Source organism: Meriones unguiculatus, chromosome 14, assembly GCF_030254825.1.
Source record: "Meriones unguiculatus strain TT.TT164.6M chromosome 14, Bangor_MerUng_6.1, whole genome shotgun sequence".
Classification (NCBI taxonomy): domain Eukaryota; kingdom Metazoa; phylum Chordata; class Mammalia; order Rodentia; family Muridae; genus Meriones; species Meriones unguiculatus.
In genome coordinates, this window is record NC_083361.1 from 3,253,421 (window position 1) to 3,270,167 (window position 16,747).

The following is a 16,747-nucleotide window of genomic DNA, read 5'->3' on the forward strand; positions in this document are numbered from 1 at the left end:
TCATCATCATCCTCCTCCTCCTCAACAACAACAAAACGACTGAAAACATCTGAATGTGACCATCGATTTGGCCGTCATTCTTTATTGCTCTGGAAGGTCCTCCCCTCTTCGTGCTCTGAAGCTGTTTTTAGGAGTATATGCTGAGTTTATTTTAGTTTTTAAGCAGGGTTTCACTCAATAGTCCCAGGGAGCCTCAGTCCCACGGACCTCCACCTGGCCGCGCCTCCGCATTGCTGGGATTAAAGGCCTGTGCTCCGACCCACCGAAGCTTATTTCCACTTGCTGAGTTGCCCTCTTTACTCTCACTGGCCATGTTCTTTGCCCCCAAATCTGCCTCGATTTTAAAATCAACTTAAGTCTTCTTTTGACTATTGTGAGGATGGTCACGCTGAATCTGCTAGACTATTTTTATTTAACATATTTTCTGTACTTAAGACATGGTTGTATCTGACTTACTTCAAATCTAATTTGAAAAATCTATATTAGGCGTTTAGATAATTTACGATACATTGAATGTGATTAGTGATATTCGTAAGATCTTGAATTTGTTCTCCATCATGTTCTGAGATGAAAAAAAGTTTTCTGACAAAAGTGATTTTGAAAGTTCAGTAGTGCTATGTTACGACATGGTTTGCAGGTATTTTTTCCTACAAAAGACGAAGCATACATCTGTGTTCAGGAATCCTTCACATGCCAGTCATTGATTCTCAAAGATGAAGTAAATGACTGTGTAAGGGACACAGTTCTGGTGATACATATCGACTGGTCCTCACATTTTCCCGTCTGGATACGGGGACACTGAACCCTGGGAGGTCCAGCACATCTGACTCTGAAGTCTCTGATGTAAACTACCCACGTTTGAACCAACCAGCTCTTCAGTTCCGTCTTCTCAAATCTACCACAGTCCCTACCCCAGCACAGGAGGCGGAGTCCTCCTCGGTGGGTCTCAGGCGAAGCGTAATCAAGTCAGTTACATCTCGACCTGCTCTAACTTCATTCGGAACAGCAAAACTCAGGCTCGTCCGTAGGGTCCAGAGGAGACTAATGTACAGGAAGAACCCGGAAGTACCATTTACTCACCGGAGGGCTCCGCCCCTTTGAGCGCGCACACCCGTGGGAACTCCCACAATCCTCTGGGCGCAGCTCCCGGACGGGCTGGCCTCAGTTGCTTGCCCGCATCTCCCTGCTACGGAGTGCGGTGCTTGCTGGAGCTCCGCACACCGGGACTGTATTTCCCAGGATCGACCGCGCCGGAAGTAATGGAACGAATTCCGGGTGTCCTGCCTCGCCGCCTCGGATGGTCAGATCTTTCTGGTCGGAGGAAGAAATCACTGTTTGGCGTTGGTCGCCACAAAGTAAGGGCCCGCTGGGTGCGGGCGGGTGTCGATTTTGTGTTTCTCTGTCCGTCTGTCTGTCTTTCTCCCTGCATTACCTGTGTCCCTGAGCTCGTCGCCTTCTGCTCCTGCGCTCACGGCCACAGGGGCGGACGCAGAGGACCAGGCTTCGGGAAGGAGAGGTCGGGGACGGGGTCTGACGGAAGCTTCCCCTGAGGTACGGACTGGAGCCGGGGACGAGCCTCTGAGGCCGGAAGTGCCTGCGAGGGTCCCCGCGGAGGCAGCTGCTCGCGGAGCGCCGAGGCCCTGTGAGCGCTCCAGGCGCTGAGAGGGTTGTGGGAAGTGAGGGAAAGCTGGCTGGTCTACACAGTGAGACCCTGTCTAAAAACAAGGAGAAAAAGAAAGTGAATGGGATTGTAGAACAGATTTTTTTTTTTTAATGAAATATTTGGTATTGTGTACAGCATGATATTTTGAAGTGTTTATGTACTTTGGAATGACTGTGTCCCATTTTTGTCGTGAGCACACTTGGTGTCTACTTTTTGCACGGTGAATTTGTTGAGCTTCTGTTGTGCCCCTGAAAGTTCGAAGGCCATAGTCAGCATCTCCCCAACTCCCTTGTGCATCCGCATCTCCCGCTCCCAACCTCACCCAACTCACCCACACTGCACACCCAACCTCAGCCACGCACGTCCCCGTCAACCACCGCGTCACTTGTTCTTCCGGGATAACTGAGATTGTGACGATCTGGGATTTTGTTTAAAGATTAATTATCTTAATTTTAAATTGTGTGTTATGTGTGCATGAGCTTAGATGCCTTGAGAGGCCACAGGCCTAGATCCACTGCAGCTGCAGTTACAGGCATTGTGAGCTGTCAGGGTACCGAGCTGCTGTCCTCTGGAAAGCCACACCAACCTCTGAGCCGTCTCTCCAGCCTCACTGTTTATCTTTTCCTGTAGCCTATTTCACTTGTTACTCTCCGTAGTATATGTTTGTATATCATTCCGATGTTTCTGTGACCCTCAGTCTAGATTTGTTCTGTCCATTCCTCTTTTGGTGGGGTTGCTTATCACGTCTATGCAGATAATGGTGGAAGAAATGTGAGAGTGTAAATTTCTCTTGCAGATACTAATTTTGTTTCCTTTGTGTGTTTCTTCTCAGTAGTTGGATAGATGCAACATCTAGCTGTTTGAGAACCCACCGTATTATTTTCTACAATGAGTGTAATTTGCATTCCTTCTAGTAATGTGTTTTTGCTGTTGTTTTGTTTTGTTTGTTTATTTTGTTTTGTTTCTGAGACAGGGTTTCTCTGTGTGGAGCCCTGGCTGTCCTGGAACTTGCTTTGTAGACCACGCTAGCCTTGAACTCACAAACAGATCTGCCAGCCTCTGCCACCCGAGTGCTGGGATTAAAGGCATGCATCATTATGCCCAGCTTAGTAATATCTTTTTTCCTCCACATTCTCCACATCGTTTCTTCTTTCTGACAGTCAACAGTTTTTAAAAGATTTATTATTTTTTTTTAATATTTATGTGAGATTTGGCTGCATGTCTGTCTGTGTACCATGTGCATGTCTAATGCCTGAGGAAGCCAAAAGAAGGTGTCAAATTTTCTAAATTCAGCATTAGAGATGGTTGTGAGCCACCTTGTGGAGGCTGGGAGTCAAAACCCTTCCTTGGTAACAGTGGCATGTACTCTGGCCCCGGGGATTATCTCTCCAGCCATCTGATAATGGACAGTCTCAGCAGGCCTGAGGAGGCCTCATTATGATTGTGTATCTCAGTGTGCTCATTTTTCATGTAGCTGTAAATAGGCCATATTCATGTTGCATTTGGGGAAATACCTCTTTCTGTGTTTTCTTTTTTTTTAATCAGCATGTTTTCTTATAACTGAATTGTCTACATTCCTTATAAAGTCACTGTTCAGAAGTTTGGATGTTAACTCCTTGTCAGATGTACAGTTTGCAAATATTCTCTCTCATTCTCTGCATTATCCCTCTGCTGTTTTTGTTGTTGTTGTTGTTGTTGTTGCTGTGTAAAAGTTTTTAGTTTGATGTAAATCCCACTTGTCCATTTTGCTTTTGATGTGTTTTTAGAGTAATACCCAAAATGTCTACTATTATGGAAGATTTCCCTTATATTTTTGTAGTAATATCAGATTCATATATTTTAACCTGTTTTGAGTTGGGTTTTGTAAGTGGCGTGACTGACAGGCTGATGTCATTGTACTAATGTTAAACTTGTGTTGGACCAGCACCACTGATAGCAGACACGAGCATAAAAGCTGCACAGACTACGGTAGCTAGAACTTTGACAAGCCTCCTGCCATTGCCTCCCCAGTGTTGGGATTGTAGACTTATGCCACCACAACCAGCAGGACTGCCTGTATTTTATCTATGGTCTTTGGAACCACAAACTTTTTGAAATATAGATGATTATAAAGGTCATGAGGACACACAACAAACTGTCATAGAGCTGTATCAGTGTGGGCTGGGGAGATGGCTCGGTGGGTACAGTGCTCGCAAGCATGCAACTGTGCAGTGCTAGATGCACCAGTGCATGTCTGCAATCCCAGCCCTCCTATGGCAGGATGGGAGGTGGAACCAAGAGAGTCCCTGGAAGACTGGCTAGCCTGGGGAATGCAGAGGCAGAAGGGAAGGAGGATAACAAAAGAAAACTTGTATGTGAATTTTTTGGGAGACAAACATGAATAATTTCATAAGATTATCTCAGATGTGCTCGTGAGAACTAGACATGGTGGTGCTTGGCTGTAATCTCAACATGGGAGATGGAGGAAGGAATGTTAGGAGTTCAGGGCCAGCCAGGGTTCCTCAAGATTCTGTGTTGTAATTGGTGATTAATATTTACTATTGCTATATCTTCTGGTAAAGCCGCTGTTAGTCCTAAACAGCTGTATACCCAAATCACCACAAAGACACTGGGTTTATTTAGTTAACCTAGAACACAATACTGGGCAATAGCTACCCATCCTAAACCTCCAAGCCCTCATAGTTTCCTAACATTTAGATTTCCCACATTATACTTGCTTTTTGTGAAATATTATGTCCAGTCCATCTCCTGGTAGTTCCAAGATCTCTCCTCCAGCCCTGTCTCCTAGCTCTCCTCTTGCCCTTCCCCTCCCACTCATTTCCTGCCCTCTAGCTCCTCCCTTCTTCCCTGTCCTCTGGCTCCTCCCCGCTCAACATTGTGTCTAGTTGCTTTATTTTGGCCTGTTTACACAAGAGTTGATACAGGATGCTTAGAATAATTATCACAATGCAATATCCAGATTGAAACCAGAGAATGGGAGGGGGGAGTAATCAGCATTTGAATGAACACGGCTAAGGTGTATACATTTCAAAAGAACATTATACCAACAATTCTGCCTCAAAAAGCAATTAGACAAACAATCCTAAGTGTACTGAGCCGAGGGTTGGACCTGTGGGGCAATGGTTCCCCATTTGGGTGTGGACGCTCCCCGGTGCAGTGTCTTAGTAGTTCTGAGGGCTGTGTGTGCTGCTCAGATCTTGTGAGAAGAGGTTGAATGCCCGTGAATGCAGTGCAGAGCACAAGACAGTCCTCCCCACACCCCAGACAGAGTAATTGTGTCATCAGTGCTGAGGTTGAGGAACCCAGTTCTAGACTCTTTTACCTAGGACACCTGAATGAATTTAAAATAAGTTTTTGTGAAAAATCCCATAATATGGACAGGGGGAAACAGATCACACTGACCTCCTGTGACTGTATGCTTTAGAGCTAATTATCTTCATAAAGGATCATGGTTTAATTGATGCAGTGTAGGCTGGAATCATACATGCACCAGGGCACTCAGGAAGTGTTCCAAGGTGTGCGATTCCATTTACTAAAGTGGGTGCAGAATGCTGGATGGTGCCTGAGCATTGCAGCTGCAGCCCCTCCAGCCTTGCTGTGCTCCAGCCCTGAGTGTTGAGAGGACTTGCCATTTGGATGCTGTGACCCCGTCAGCCTTGATGGGTGGCTTCCAGTAGGAAGATGTCCTCACAGTAGGAGGAGAGGCCCAGTTCCAGGTCTGGCTGCATCTCAGGATGGAAGATGGGATCCCCTCTGCTGGCATCTCCTGGAGGAACGTCAAGGCAGACCCGCTTATGCTGCACTCGCACTCTGGCCCCTTGAGCATTGGCTGTCTGGGGTTAGGAGAGGGTCAGCTTTGTGTGACTCCTGTCTGCTTCTAATGTGTGTGAGGGAGGCTGTGAGCAGTGGGAGGAGAAAGTGGGTGAGGATGCTAGAGAGATAAAAGTAGTGGATGAAATCGTACTGACATAAGTCAGGCTGGGAACATCAGGTCACAGTCCAACCAAAGGCTTTCTTTCTGTCCCCAGGGGAGGAAGCTGAGGAAGAATGGCCAGCTCTAAGTCTCAAGACATGGTCTGTGTAAGTTGGATTTTCTCTATTGACATAGGGTGACTTTCAGGTTAGGTGACTCCCTCCCGTCTTGCTCTGTGAAGCTCCCCAAGCATCTGAAATCCTCCTGCACAGTCTGCTCCTTCACAGTGAGGGCTGGAAGGTCAGGGCACTTCCTGTTTGTGCCTCTTTCCAGCTGGCACCGGGGTTCTCTTGGAATGCATTCCTCCACATCTGCTCTCTGCTTGCTCTGTGCTCAGGGAGGACTGTAGTGGAGGCGTCATTCCCACAGGGAAACGGGCTGTGGGTTCAGAACTGTGAGGTGATGGTCTCATGTGACTGCGCTGGGAAACGTGACTGACATTTCCAGTGTTCTCAGGCTGGCGACCAGGGCGTGAGAGTGAATGTCCTCAGTGCATGTGTGGGACAAGGTGACCTGCTTGGGAGGCTTAGGAGAGAGTTCAGTGATCGGAGGGGAAGGTGATCGTGGTCTCCAGAGTTAGGGAGGACCTGAGACACTCTGACACCTTCACAGGTTTGTTTGTTTGTTTGTGTAACAGTGAAAGATTAAACCAAATGCACACGCAATTTGGACTCTTACATAGTATGTAAAGTCATTCTCATGACAGAAAAATCTTAATGATATAATGTGATACCGTAATAAACTCAAGGTGTCACAGTATGCCTTAGTATTCTACACTGAAGCGGGTGGCATTTCTCTTTTGTGGTATAACTTGAAGGATGCGGGTGGATGCAAATGCACATGTTTTGGATGTGTAGGTGGGCACAGTCATGGTTTTGGGGAGCTCATGCAGGCAGGTGTCTTGAGCATTTCCATGTGGCTCCTTTCCCACTCTTGAGTCCTTTCCCTGCTCTTTTTTAACTTGAAAGCTTCCCCAGTTTCACTCTGCTTGTGTTTGTGGTTCCAGGGTTCAGTGACATTTAGGGATGTGGCTGTTGAATTCTCTCAGGAGGAGTGGGCCTGCCTGGATGCTCCTCAGAGGGTGTTATACAGGGACATGATGTTGGAGATCTACAGCCACCTCGTCACAGTGGGTAAGGCCGTCTGTCCCCACGAATGGGGGATGTGTCCTCTACACTGTTGGCTTTGCTCACTGTGATTTCAAAGTCATGGCCATCTTTCAAAGTTTAGTTGACGCTTGGTTTGGTGTCTCATACCTGTCATTGCTTCACTTAGAATGCTGAGGCAGGTGATTACTGTGAGTTCAAGGTCATTCAAATACTTAGTGAGTTTCAGGGTAGCCTAGTCTACATGTTGAGACCTTGTTTTAAAAAAAAAAAATCAGTCAATCAATCAGTTAATATAATCAGAGGCTAGAGAGCTAACTTGGTAGTTCAGAGAACTGGTTGCTCTTGCAGAGGATTTGTGTTCAATTCCTACCAACACAAGGTGGTTCACAACTCTGTAACTCTAGTTCCAGGGGATCTGATTCCCCCTTCTGGCCAACATGGGCCCCATGTGCTCATGTAGTGCTCAGTCTACATGCAGACACTCCTGTACACATAAAGGAAAGTACATTTAAATCAGTTGAATTTAAAAGAGGGCGCTGAGGCTGTCCTCCATCATGGAGCAAGATCAAGGTGAAAAGGAGAACCCCATGCGGGAACTTCGCATCCACAAGCTCTGCCTCAATATCTGTGTGGGGGAGAGCGGAGACAGACTGACCCGGGCAGCCACGGTGTTGGAGCAGCTCACAGGCCAGACACCTGTGTTTTCCAAAGCCAGGTACACCGTCAGGTCTTTTGGCATCAGGAGAAATGAAAAGATTGCTGTTCATTGCACAGTCCATGGAGCCAAGGCAGAGGAAATTCTGGAGAAAGGCCTGAAGGTGCGGGAGTACGAGTTACGGAAAGATAACTTCTCAGATACGGGGAACTTTGGTTTTGGCATTCAGGAGCACATTGATCTGGGCATCAAATACGACCCAAGCATTGGTATCTACGGCCTGGACTTCTATGTGGTGCTGGGTAGGCCAGGTTTCAGCATCGCAGACAAGAAGCACAGGCTGCATTGGGGCCAAGCACAGGATCAGGAAAGAGGAGGCCATGAGCTGGTTCCAGCAGAAGTATGATGGGATCATCCTTTCTGGCAAATAAACTTTATCCAAAAGGCCAATAAAATTTTCTCAGAAAAAAAAAAAAAAAGAGGGAGCTGTGTACCTCCTTCTTCCCAATAGAATAATGTGAGCTTTGTTGGGTTCAAAATAGGAGCTTCCTGAAGCACCTGCTTTTCCACCCTTCTTTGTCCTCTCAGAGAGCTCTAGGTTCAGTGGGAGACCCTGTCTCCAAAATGAAAGTGGAGTGCCCAAAGAAGACACTGAACACTGGTCTCTGTCCTACGTACACATGCATACGTACATACACACACACTGTTGCACACATCCTCTTGAACACATACATACATTGTGCATGCATGCATAATGAACTAATAAAGACTTTTATGATATACTTAATAATGAGTTAGCGTAAGTAATTTAAAACAGAAGTGGACACATTCTATTTCTCTCAGTGAACACTTTACCTGCCTTTAGTGGAAGTTTCAGGCTGTGGTTCATCTTTTTCATTGAGCTAATATCTAAGAATGATGTGTAAATGTGAGAGAAGGCAAATAACAACAATGGTAATAGTGTTTATGGCGGGGATGTAACTCAGTGGTAGAACATTTCCCCAGCATCCTCAAGGCCCTAGTTCTATCTCCAGGACTACTAAATAAATAAATGGAGATTTAAAATATACTGGTTCTGTGTTAGTATAGGCCAGACTGGTCAAAGTGTTTGAATATAGTATGTAGTCTAGTATCAACCCTACCCAGTAGATATCAAGTCCATCGAAGTTATGATTATCATTATTCTAGACAAGGTTTCTATTTGCAGTACAGAGATCTGCCTGCCTCTGCCTCTCCAAGTGCTGGCATTAAAGCCTGACATCATCATCATCCTCATCATCATCATTTGATGTTTATGAGACCAGGTCTTATGTAATTGAGGATGGCTCTGGACTTAGTATCCAACTAGAGCTGGCCTTGAATTTTTCATCTGCCTGTTCACACTCCGGAAGTGTAGTAATTTCAACTGTGTGCCACCCTGCACAGTTCTTAGATGGGAACATTGAGCAGAGACTCTTATGGACTCTCCTAAATAAGTGGCATTATTAGTGAGCTGCAGAGATGGGGTGTACACTAGACAGTGTAGCCTAAGGGTTCATGCTCTCACCCACTCGATTACACTTTCCGCTTAAGTGGCAAGCCCCTGTTGGCATGTAAATGAGACTAAAACCCTAGGCTGAAACAGGTAGTTCCTACCGGGGTTGCTTTTCCTTCCTGAAGGTCTTTCCTCAGTATTGTTTTGGCTCCTAGAAATTTTCATGGTTTTTCTGAGGGTCTTGCTGTGGAGCCCAGACAGCCTGGCTCATTCTCCTACCTCCTTGGCTTAAAAAATCTGTACAGGCAAGGCATACTGGCACATTCCTTTAATCCCAGTATTTGAGAGGCAGAGGCAGCAAGATGAAGATCAGGTTCAAGGCCAGCCTGGTCTACATATCAAGCTTCAGGACATCTTGGGATAATTAGAAAGACCAAATATCCAAAAAATTTGTTTACACTATGTGTCTTCCTCCCCCCCCCCCCCCCGTTTCTCTTTGAAGTGGGAAGTTCGATTTGCAAACCAGATCTGATCACCTTATTGGAGCAGGAGAGAGAGCCCTGGATGGTTGTGAAGGAAGAAACAGACAGGCCGAGCCCAGGTGAGTAAGTGTAAGGTGAGACTCCAGCATTGCCAGGCACAGCATGTGGTCAGAGGCCCCACATAGCTGACCCTGGATTTGACAAACTTCCCTCAAAACCCCAGGGCCTGTGGAAAACATGCCTGAGCTCTGGGAAGAAAGTCAAGGTCATAGCAAAAGCTGTAGAAGGGGCTTCTGTTTCAGCAATCACTTGAAGTTGTTCTTGTTTTCTTCCCTCTTACTGGAGCAGGTACCCTCCTTCTTTAACTGTTACAAGTATTTTATTATTTGTTGTGTATGTGCACACATGTCTGCTGGTATCCAAAGAGGCCATAAGAGAGTGTCAGGTCCCTGGGGCTGGAGTTATAGTTGGCTGCTGCTACTCTAACCCAGGTCTTGTGAAAGAGCTTTTGGTGCTCTTAACCACTGAACCAATGACAAGACAGCTTGAACACCAGTGAAAGCTGCAACACAGTGAGGCATACCAAATATTTTAATTCTGAGTCCTCATAGTCACTCTAGACCAGGTGTGATGGTGTAGCCTATGCTTTTAACCTCAGCATTGGGAGGTGGAAATGGCAGCTCCCTTGGGCTTGCTGTCAAGTCAGCCTGGTTTACTTGTCAAGCTCCAGGGGAAAGAGTAGATGGACAAGCCAGTGAAACCACATCTGTACACACATGCACAATACAGCCTTCTACCCAGTTTGGCAGGGAGCCGTGATGGCTCTTCTTGGTTGTCAACTTGATCACATCTGGAATTAACTAGACCCCAAGCCAATCAGTATACCCTGAGAGATTTTTTGAAATCATTTGAGGTGGGAGGACCCACCTTAAATCTTGGCCACACCTATTGGTGGCAGCCTGTATAAAGGATGTGAAATAAGGAAGCTCTTGCTCTTTGTCTGCTTCCCTTCACTCTCCTGGCAGTTCTAGTTTTTCAGTGGCATTAGAGCCTACGTCTGCCATATTCCAGCATGTACTGAAGACCAACTGAGACATCAGCCTCTTGGACTGAACAACTTCTGGACTCTTGGATTCTGTTCCATTCTTTTATTTTTGAATTTCATGATTTCATTCTTTAAACAGTCGAGTAATACTCCATTGTGTAAATAGCCATATTTTTATTAGAATTACTTCTTTGAGAGGTATCTAGGTTCTTTTCAACTGTTTGAGCAAGTGTCTTGTGAAAGGATGAAGTATAGTCCCCTGGGAATGGAGGCAGAGAGAAGAAAGGCCACAGCAGATGTTTGCTATTGACCTGGGGATGAGACTGGGGATCGGATTTGGAGGAATGGAGGGGGAGGTGAAGATCTGCAGTAGCATGCCTGTCTCACTGACCAGAGTGGCCTTGGGTTTCCAGAGAATGCCTGTTGGAGTTGGGGGCTGGGATAGAGCCGTGGATAGGGGAAGGAAGTTTGGAGGTGTAGATCTGTGTGCTGGGCTGGAGATGGGCCAGGAATGAAGGGGAGGCCAAGCAAGTGTTGGCTCCAGAGCTGGGGATAGGACTGGGAGTTGGATTTGGAGATGGGAGGGATGGGTTGAGATCTGAAGTTAGCCTGCCTGTTTCCCTTAGATTTTTGTTTTTTTTTTTTTAATTCTAATGAATTCTCTTCTTTTTTTTTTTCTATATTCTTTTCAGCTTGTGTTGGTATAATATTCTTATGGAATGTACCCTTGATTATTCAAATGCTACTTTCTTTATCCCACTATCTGGTTTCAATCCCGGACATTGCATTGTGATGTTTATTCTAAGCATCGTCTTTTTCAAATTTGTGTAAACATGCCACCATTTGTTCTTTGTGTTGTCAATAAAACAACCAGCCAGTGCAGTGCAATGGAGAAAATAGGGTGGGACAGTCTGGTCTGGAGGGGAGGTAAGGGAAGCAAGTGGGTAGAGGAGAGCAGAATCAGCAGGAGGAGACATAGAATCATAAGGGAGATGAACCTGACCTATGATATGATGAAAACCAAGTATGAGATCTGAATGGGAGGAAACTATGCAGGCTTGGAGGTTTAGGATGGAGTAACTATTGCCCAGCATTGTCCTTTCAGTTAATTAAATAAATGACCATCTCTGCGTGGTGATTTGGGTATACAGCTGGATTAGAAATAACCACTGTTTGACTAAGAGATAAATCAATAGTTAATATTAATAACCCCCAACAAGCTTGTTTTTGTTTTTCTCAACAAGCCACAGAGTCTCCCAATATAGTCCAAGCTGCAGTGAAACTCTTGATGCTGCTACCAGTAGCTTCTTTTTACTAGGGTAGCAACCACCAACATCACCACCATCACTTTTCTTTTTCTAAGAATTTCAAGTCTAGGTCCATTTTCTTGTAGTATGACAGATATCATGTATTTGTATGTTATCCTTTTTTTTTCTCATGATTTGTATCAAACACCTTTAACAAAGTGTGTGTATTAGGGTAAAGTGACAAGGTGTGGGTACATTTGGCAGCCTAAGAAATTACACCAGGCAACAGATCTAGTGTAAGAGGTTTATTGGGAGATGGGGGAGAGTGAAAGGCTGTCTCAGAGAGGGGACTTGAGAGAGAGAGAGAGAGAGAGAGAGAGAGAGAGAGAGAGAGAGAGAGAAGGAGAGAGAAAATGATTAAGACAGGGACTAAGAGAGATAAAAATGGGAGAGAGAATATGAGAGAGAGAGAGAAAGACAGAGGAGGAGATCTGGAGTAGCTGGGGCCTTTAATGTGCTGCACCTGGCACACCTAGCACAGATGGTGTCTGTGGGTGACCACATAAGCTCCTGTGGTTCGGTCCCTAAAGGCAGGCTGGTGGAAATGCCTGATTGCTAACAGCAAATAAGCACATACAATTATTTCTGTAAGTTACTTATAATCTCATTAAGCAAACATGTCTTCCCATTTCCAACCTGTTCTGCTGAAAAGAGTATTGTCTTACATAAACTTCCCTTATGGCTGCTCTCCTTGCTCCCTTTCAGCTTCTTAGAATATACTTTAGAGTCTGGCCATTCATTTAATGGGTTTTATGTTACAGGGAAGTGTGTGTATGTATGTTAGTTACCAAAAAATAAAGTATTCTTGCTTTCTCTTTTTCTTTCAGATGTTGAGTCATGTTTTGAAACTGAAAATGTATCTCCAGAGAATCATGTTTCTAATATAAATCTGCACAAACGGAGTGTAAAGCAATTTAGTAAAACTTTTGACCTCCAGGGCTCCACTTTTAGTAATGGCTCCAATGATAGTATATTCGAGGGACTGCAGGGTTATCAAGGAGATGCTGATCAAAAGATTACCAACAAGGAAAAAATGCCTACTCATACCTGCCAGACTCCTCCTCACAATGTAGAAAAAGCATATGAATGTAAAGAGTGTGGGAAGTACTTTGGTTATAGGGCAACTCTTAGTCAGCACCAGAGTATTCATACAGGAGAGAAGCCCTATGAATGTCAGGAATGCAGGAAGGCCTTCAGACTCCCCCGACAACTTATGGAACACCAGAAATCTCACAGTGGTGAGAAACCTTTCAAATGTGATGAATGTGGAAAGGCTTTTCATCTTCCAGTCCTGCTTAAGTACCATAAAACCGTTCATACAGGTTTAAAACCATTTGAATGCCGGGAATGTGGGAAGTCCTTCAAGCGAGCCTCCCACCTTGTTGAACACAGGACTGTTCATGCAGATGTGAAACCTTATGAATGTAACGAGTGTGGAAAAGCCTTTAAACATCGTCAAAGCCTGGTGCAGCATCAGAAAGTTCATTCTGGTGAGAGACCCTTTCAGTGTAAGGAATGTGGAAAGGCCTTCACTGTTCTGGCCCAACTCACTCGGCACCAGAAGATCCATACTGGAGAAAAGTCATTTGAATGTAAGGAATGTGGCAAGAAATTCAGTACTGGCTCATACCTTGTTCAGCACCAGAGTATTCATACTGGTGAGAAACCCTTTGAATGTACTGTATGTGGGAAGGCTTTTAGGCTTCAGGCATACCTTTCTGAGCATCAGAAAACTCACATTGAAGAGGAACCTTTCAAGTGTAACCTCTGTGGGTCAGCCTTCAGACGGAAATACCAGCTTAATGAACATCGGAGTACTATTCATACTGATGTGAGACCCTATCAGTGCAAAGAATGTGGCGTATTCTTTCGTCGAAGGTCAAATTTTACTGCACATCAGAGTATTCACAGTGGAAAGAAACCCTTTGAGTGTAAAGAATGTGGGAAGTTCTTTAGACTTAATATACTTCTCATTCGTCATCAGAAATCTCACAGTGGTGAGAGGACTTGTGAATGTACAGAATGTGGAAAGGCTTTTCACTTTCCCAGTCAGCTTAATAAGCATAAAATTGTTCATACAAGTAAAAAACCCTTTGAATGTAAGGTATGTGGGAAGTCCTTCAAGCGTACATCTATTCTCATTCAACATAAAACTATTCATTCTGGTGTGAGACCATATGAATGTCATGACTGTGGGAAAGCTTTTGTTCATCGCTCAAACCTGTTTCAGCATCGCAAACTTCATTCTGGTGAGAAACCCTTTCAGTGTAAGGAATGTGGAAAGGCCTTTGTTGTTCTGGCAAATCTCACTCGGCACCAGAGCATTCATACTGGAGAGAAATCATTTAAATGTGAGCAGTGTGGGTCAGCCTTCAGACTTAAGTCCCAACTCAATAAACATCAGAGGATTCATACTGATTTGAAACTCTTTCAGTGTAAGGAATGTGGGAAGAACTTTGTTCGTGGAACAGCTCTTAGAATTCATCAGAGAATCCATACTGGTGAGAAGCCTTTTCAGTGTAAGGAATGTGGGGAAGCTTTTCAATATCATTACCAATTTCTTGGACATTTTAGAATTCATATTGGTAAGAATCCTTATGAATGTAAAGAATGTGGGAAGTATTTTCCTTGTGGTAGAGACCTTAAAGTACATCAAAGAATTCACACTGGTGCAAAACCTTAACAATGATAAGAATGTTGGAAGACCTTCAGTTGAATATGAAACTTGGTTTGACATGCTAAATTTAATATTAATAAGAAATTTTACAATGTAAGGAATGTAGAAATGTGCTGCCTATCAGAGAATTCTTACTGGTGAGAAATACTATGAATTTAAGTAAGGTGGGAAAATGTTTAGATTTAGTTCAGCCTTCATTGTACAGTTGAAAATTCATACTGGTAAGAAAGCCAATCATGGAAAGAATGTGGAACGACCTTCAGTTGGAACTCAGGACATCTTCAGATAAAAGATAAAAGAATCCATGATAGTGTCAAACACTGTGAATGCAAGGGATGTGGGAACATTAATAGAATTAGCTCAGCTCTTAAAGCTTATCAACATGTTCATATAAGTCTGAAACCCTGTGAATGTAAAGAATCAGGTAAAGTCTTTGTTGTAAATGAAAATCCGCAATTGCCAGGAGTCCTGTGAATATAAGGAAGGTGGATAACCCTTTGTATGAAAATTTTACTGAACATCAGAGAACTCATATTGGCAATACTGTGCCTTAGAAGACTGTGGGAACTTTAATCTGTCCTAGAATTTGGTTAACATGAGACTGATCATTTAATGTTGATCCAAGAAACCCTTTGCAATGAGAATGCGGGAAGTCGGGTATTTTTATATTTTTATAAAACTATTTTGTTTCTCAGTTACTCTTTTAACTTGGCTATCACACAAATAATTGAGACTCTTATATTTGTTTAATAATAAACTTCAAACAAAATAACTGAGCATTTATCACCCCATTCTTAACTCTCTATGCTTATTTAGTTTCCTCCCAGTGTGTATCCCAGTGATATTTGCATGTTGGAATTTTCCTTGCTGATCATTCTCCTGGTCCCTTCTGGATATCTGCGATGGCTGAATCCTCTACTTCTTTCCTCCTGCCCTGGCTGTCAGGAAGTCCAGCCGTATTCTCTCTCATGCTCAGCAACTGGCTGTAAGCTGCTTTATTGGCATATCACGGGACAATTAAGGAACAGTGTTTACAACATTTGAGAGAGGAGATTCTCAGAATAATGATTGTAACCAGATATGGAGGGTACAGAAGTTAACATTTGAATTAGACAATAACCTTATGCCTACAATCCATTGTTCAGATACGCTGTTGAGAATGTCTTTGTCAGAAATACTGTGATCTTGTTACTTATGTAAACTTAATTCATCAATCAATAATCAACCAGAACAGTTAATTTAGAGAGAGGAGTTATTGGAATTAGGTTTATCTGACATGTCATCCTTGCCACCATTAACAACCCATGGCTCCAGTGATATTAGATTGGATGTTTACTTTCTTTCTGCCCAGTTTGTGAATGGTGGGCACAGTAGCAGCCAAAGTTGTGGCAACAGCATTATAATATATAATAAAATTTTTACTGTCCATTTTCTCTAAAGCAGCATGTACAGTGCTCTTGCTTTTATTGACGTTACTGTAACTGATGTGAAAGGCTAATTGTACTTTAAATAGTTTACAAAAGCCTCATGCATTCACCCACTATTAAATTTTAAACATCCTCATTCTGGATACATCTAATGGAAGAAAATAAACATGAAAGGATTTGAATTCTGAGTCCATTCCTTAATAATTTTTTGTTTTGGTGGAGATATATATATATTTTTTAAGTAGTCCTTGGTAAATACTTTCTAAAGAAATTAAACCAGTAAGAATTTCAAACTCTATAATTTATGCTCTCTGCCCAGACATGAAGACATAAATTATAAATTTGTGACAGGGCAAGTAAGTCCACAGGATCCTTTCTCTCTTATTCTTGATGAGGCCATTTCAGGATTGATAAGAATTTGATTTCCTTGGTGGAGAATCTTGTGGAAAATTACCCAACTCTATTCTAGGAACTGGCTGTCATATTGCTTCTGATATAATTTATCCTGGTGTCTGCTAATTGGCCTGTGTGTTTAAATCTCCCCCTCAGCTAACTGCTTATCTTGGCTTCTGTTAAACTGCCTGTTTGGACAATAGCTCCTCCTGCAGCTGCTGAGCAAGATAACATGGGCTTTGCTCAAATGCTGTCAGAGGTTTCCCAGGACTATGCTCTCACAATATATAGATGACCTTCTCCTAGCCTCTAAAACAGTGATTATAAAGAGCCAGTGAGGGGCTCCTGCAAGAGTAATAGAGTTTGGGCTACACAATGTCAGCACAGAAAGCCCAACGTTGTACATCAGAGACTACTTGATAAGGAGAGGCCAAAGGAGTCTGTTCTAGAGTAGGATTGCTGCCACCATTCAGATCCCAACACCAAAGATCAAGAGACGGGTTTGAAGGTTCTCAGGCTCATCTATGTATTTCTGTTTCAGG

General features: G+C 43.7%; 2 protein-coding genes across 4 annotated transcripts; both read left to right on the top strand.

Annotated features, from left to right (window-relative positions):
• The first annotated feature begins 1,219 nt into the window (after positions 1 to 1,219).
• On the top strand, positions 1,220 to 15,157 carry LOC132646068 (zinc finger protein 60-like). 3 transcript variants are annotated; one of them, XM_060366528.1, is made up of 5 exons: positions 1,220 to 1,355; positions 5,692 to 5,743; positions 6,643 to 6,769; positions 9,377 to 9,475; positions 12,536 to 15,157. In XM_060366528.1, the coding sequence occupies exons 2-5, from the start codon at positions 5,711 to 5,713 to the stop codon at positions 14,389 to 14,391; spliced, it is 2,115 nt and encodes a 704-aa protein (XP_060222511.1). In that variant the 5' UTR covers positions 1,220 to 1,355; positions 5,692 to 5,710; the 3' UTR covers positions 14,392 to 15,157. The 3 variants fall into 3 exon arrangements, with proteins under 3 accessions (XP_060222511.1, XP_060222512.1, XP_060222510.1); XM_060366527.1 differs by lacking the exon at positions 1,220 to 1,355 and adding an exon at positions 1,414 to 1,551; XM_060366529.1 differs by lacking the exons at positions 5,692 to 5,743; positions 6,643 to 6,769 and having other exon boundaries at positions 1,256 to 1,355.
• Positions 7,269 to 7,879, top strand: LOC110556726 (large ribosomal subunit protein uL5-like). Its single transcript, XM_021650624.2, has one exon. It carries the CDS (start codon positions 7,300 to 7,302, stop codon positions 7,804 to 7,806), a length of 507 nt encoding a protein of 168 aa, XP_021506299.1. The 5' UTR covers positions 7,269 to 7,299; the 3' UTR covers positions 7,807 to 7,879.
• Positions 15,158 to 16,747: the final 1,590 nt, after the last annotated feature.

What these genes read in the sequence shown, in the direction of transcription:
- LOC132646068 (XM_060366528.1), top strand. Translation starts at nt 5,711, where the DNA reads ATGGCCAGCTCTAAGTCTCAAGACATGGTCTGT. An exon ending in CAGCCACCTCGTCACAGTGG is followed by an intron (nt 6,770 to 9,376) that starts GTAAGGCCGTCT and finishes TTCTCTTTGAAG; the next exon opens with TGGGAAGTTCGATTTGCAAA. An exon ending in AACAGACAGGCCGAGCCCAG is followed by an intron (nt 9,476 to 12,535) that starts GTGAGTAAGTGT and finishes TTTTTCTTTCAG; the next exon opens with ATGTTGAGTCATGTTTTGAA.
- LOC110556726 (XM_021650624.2), top strand. Translation starts at nt 7,300, where the DNA reads ATGGAGCAAGATCAAGGTGAAAAGGAGAACCCCATGCGGGAACTTCGC.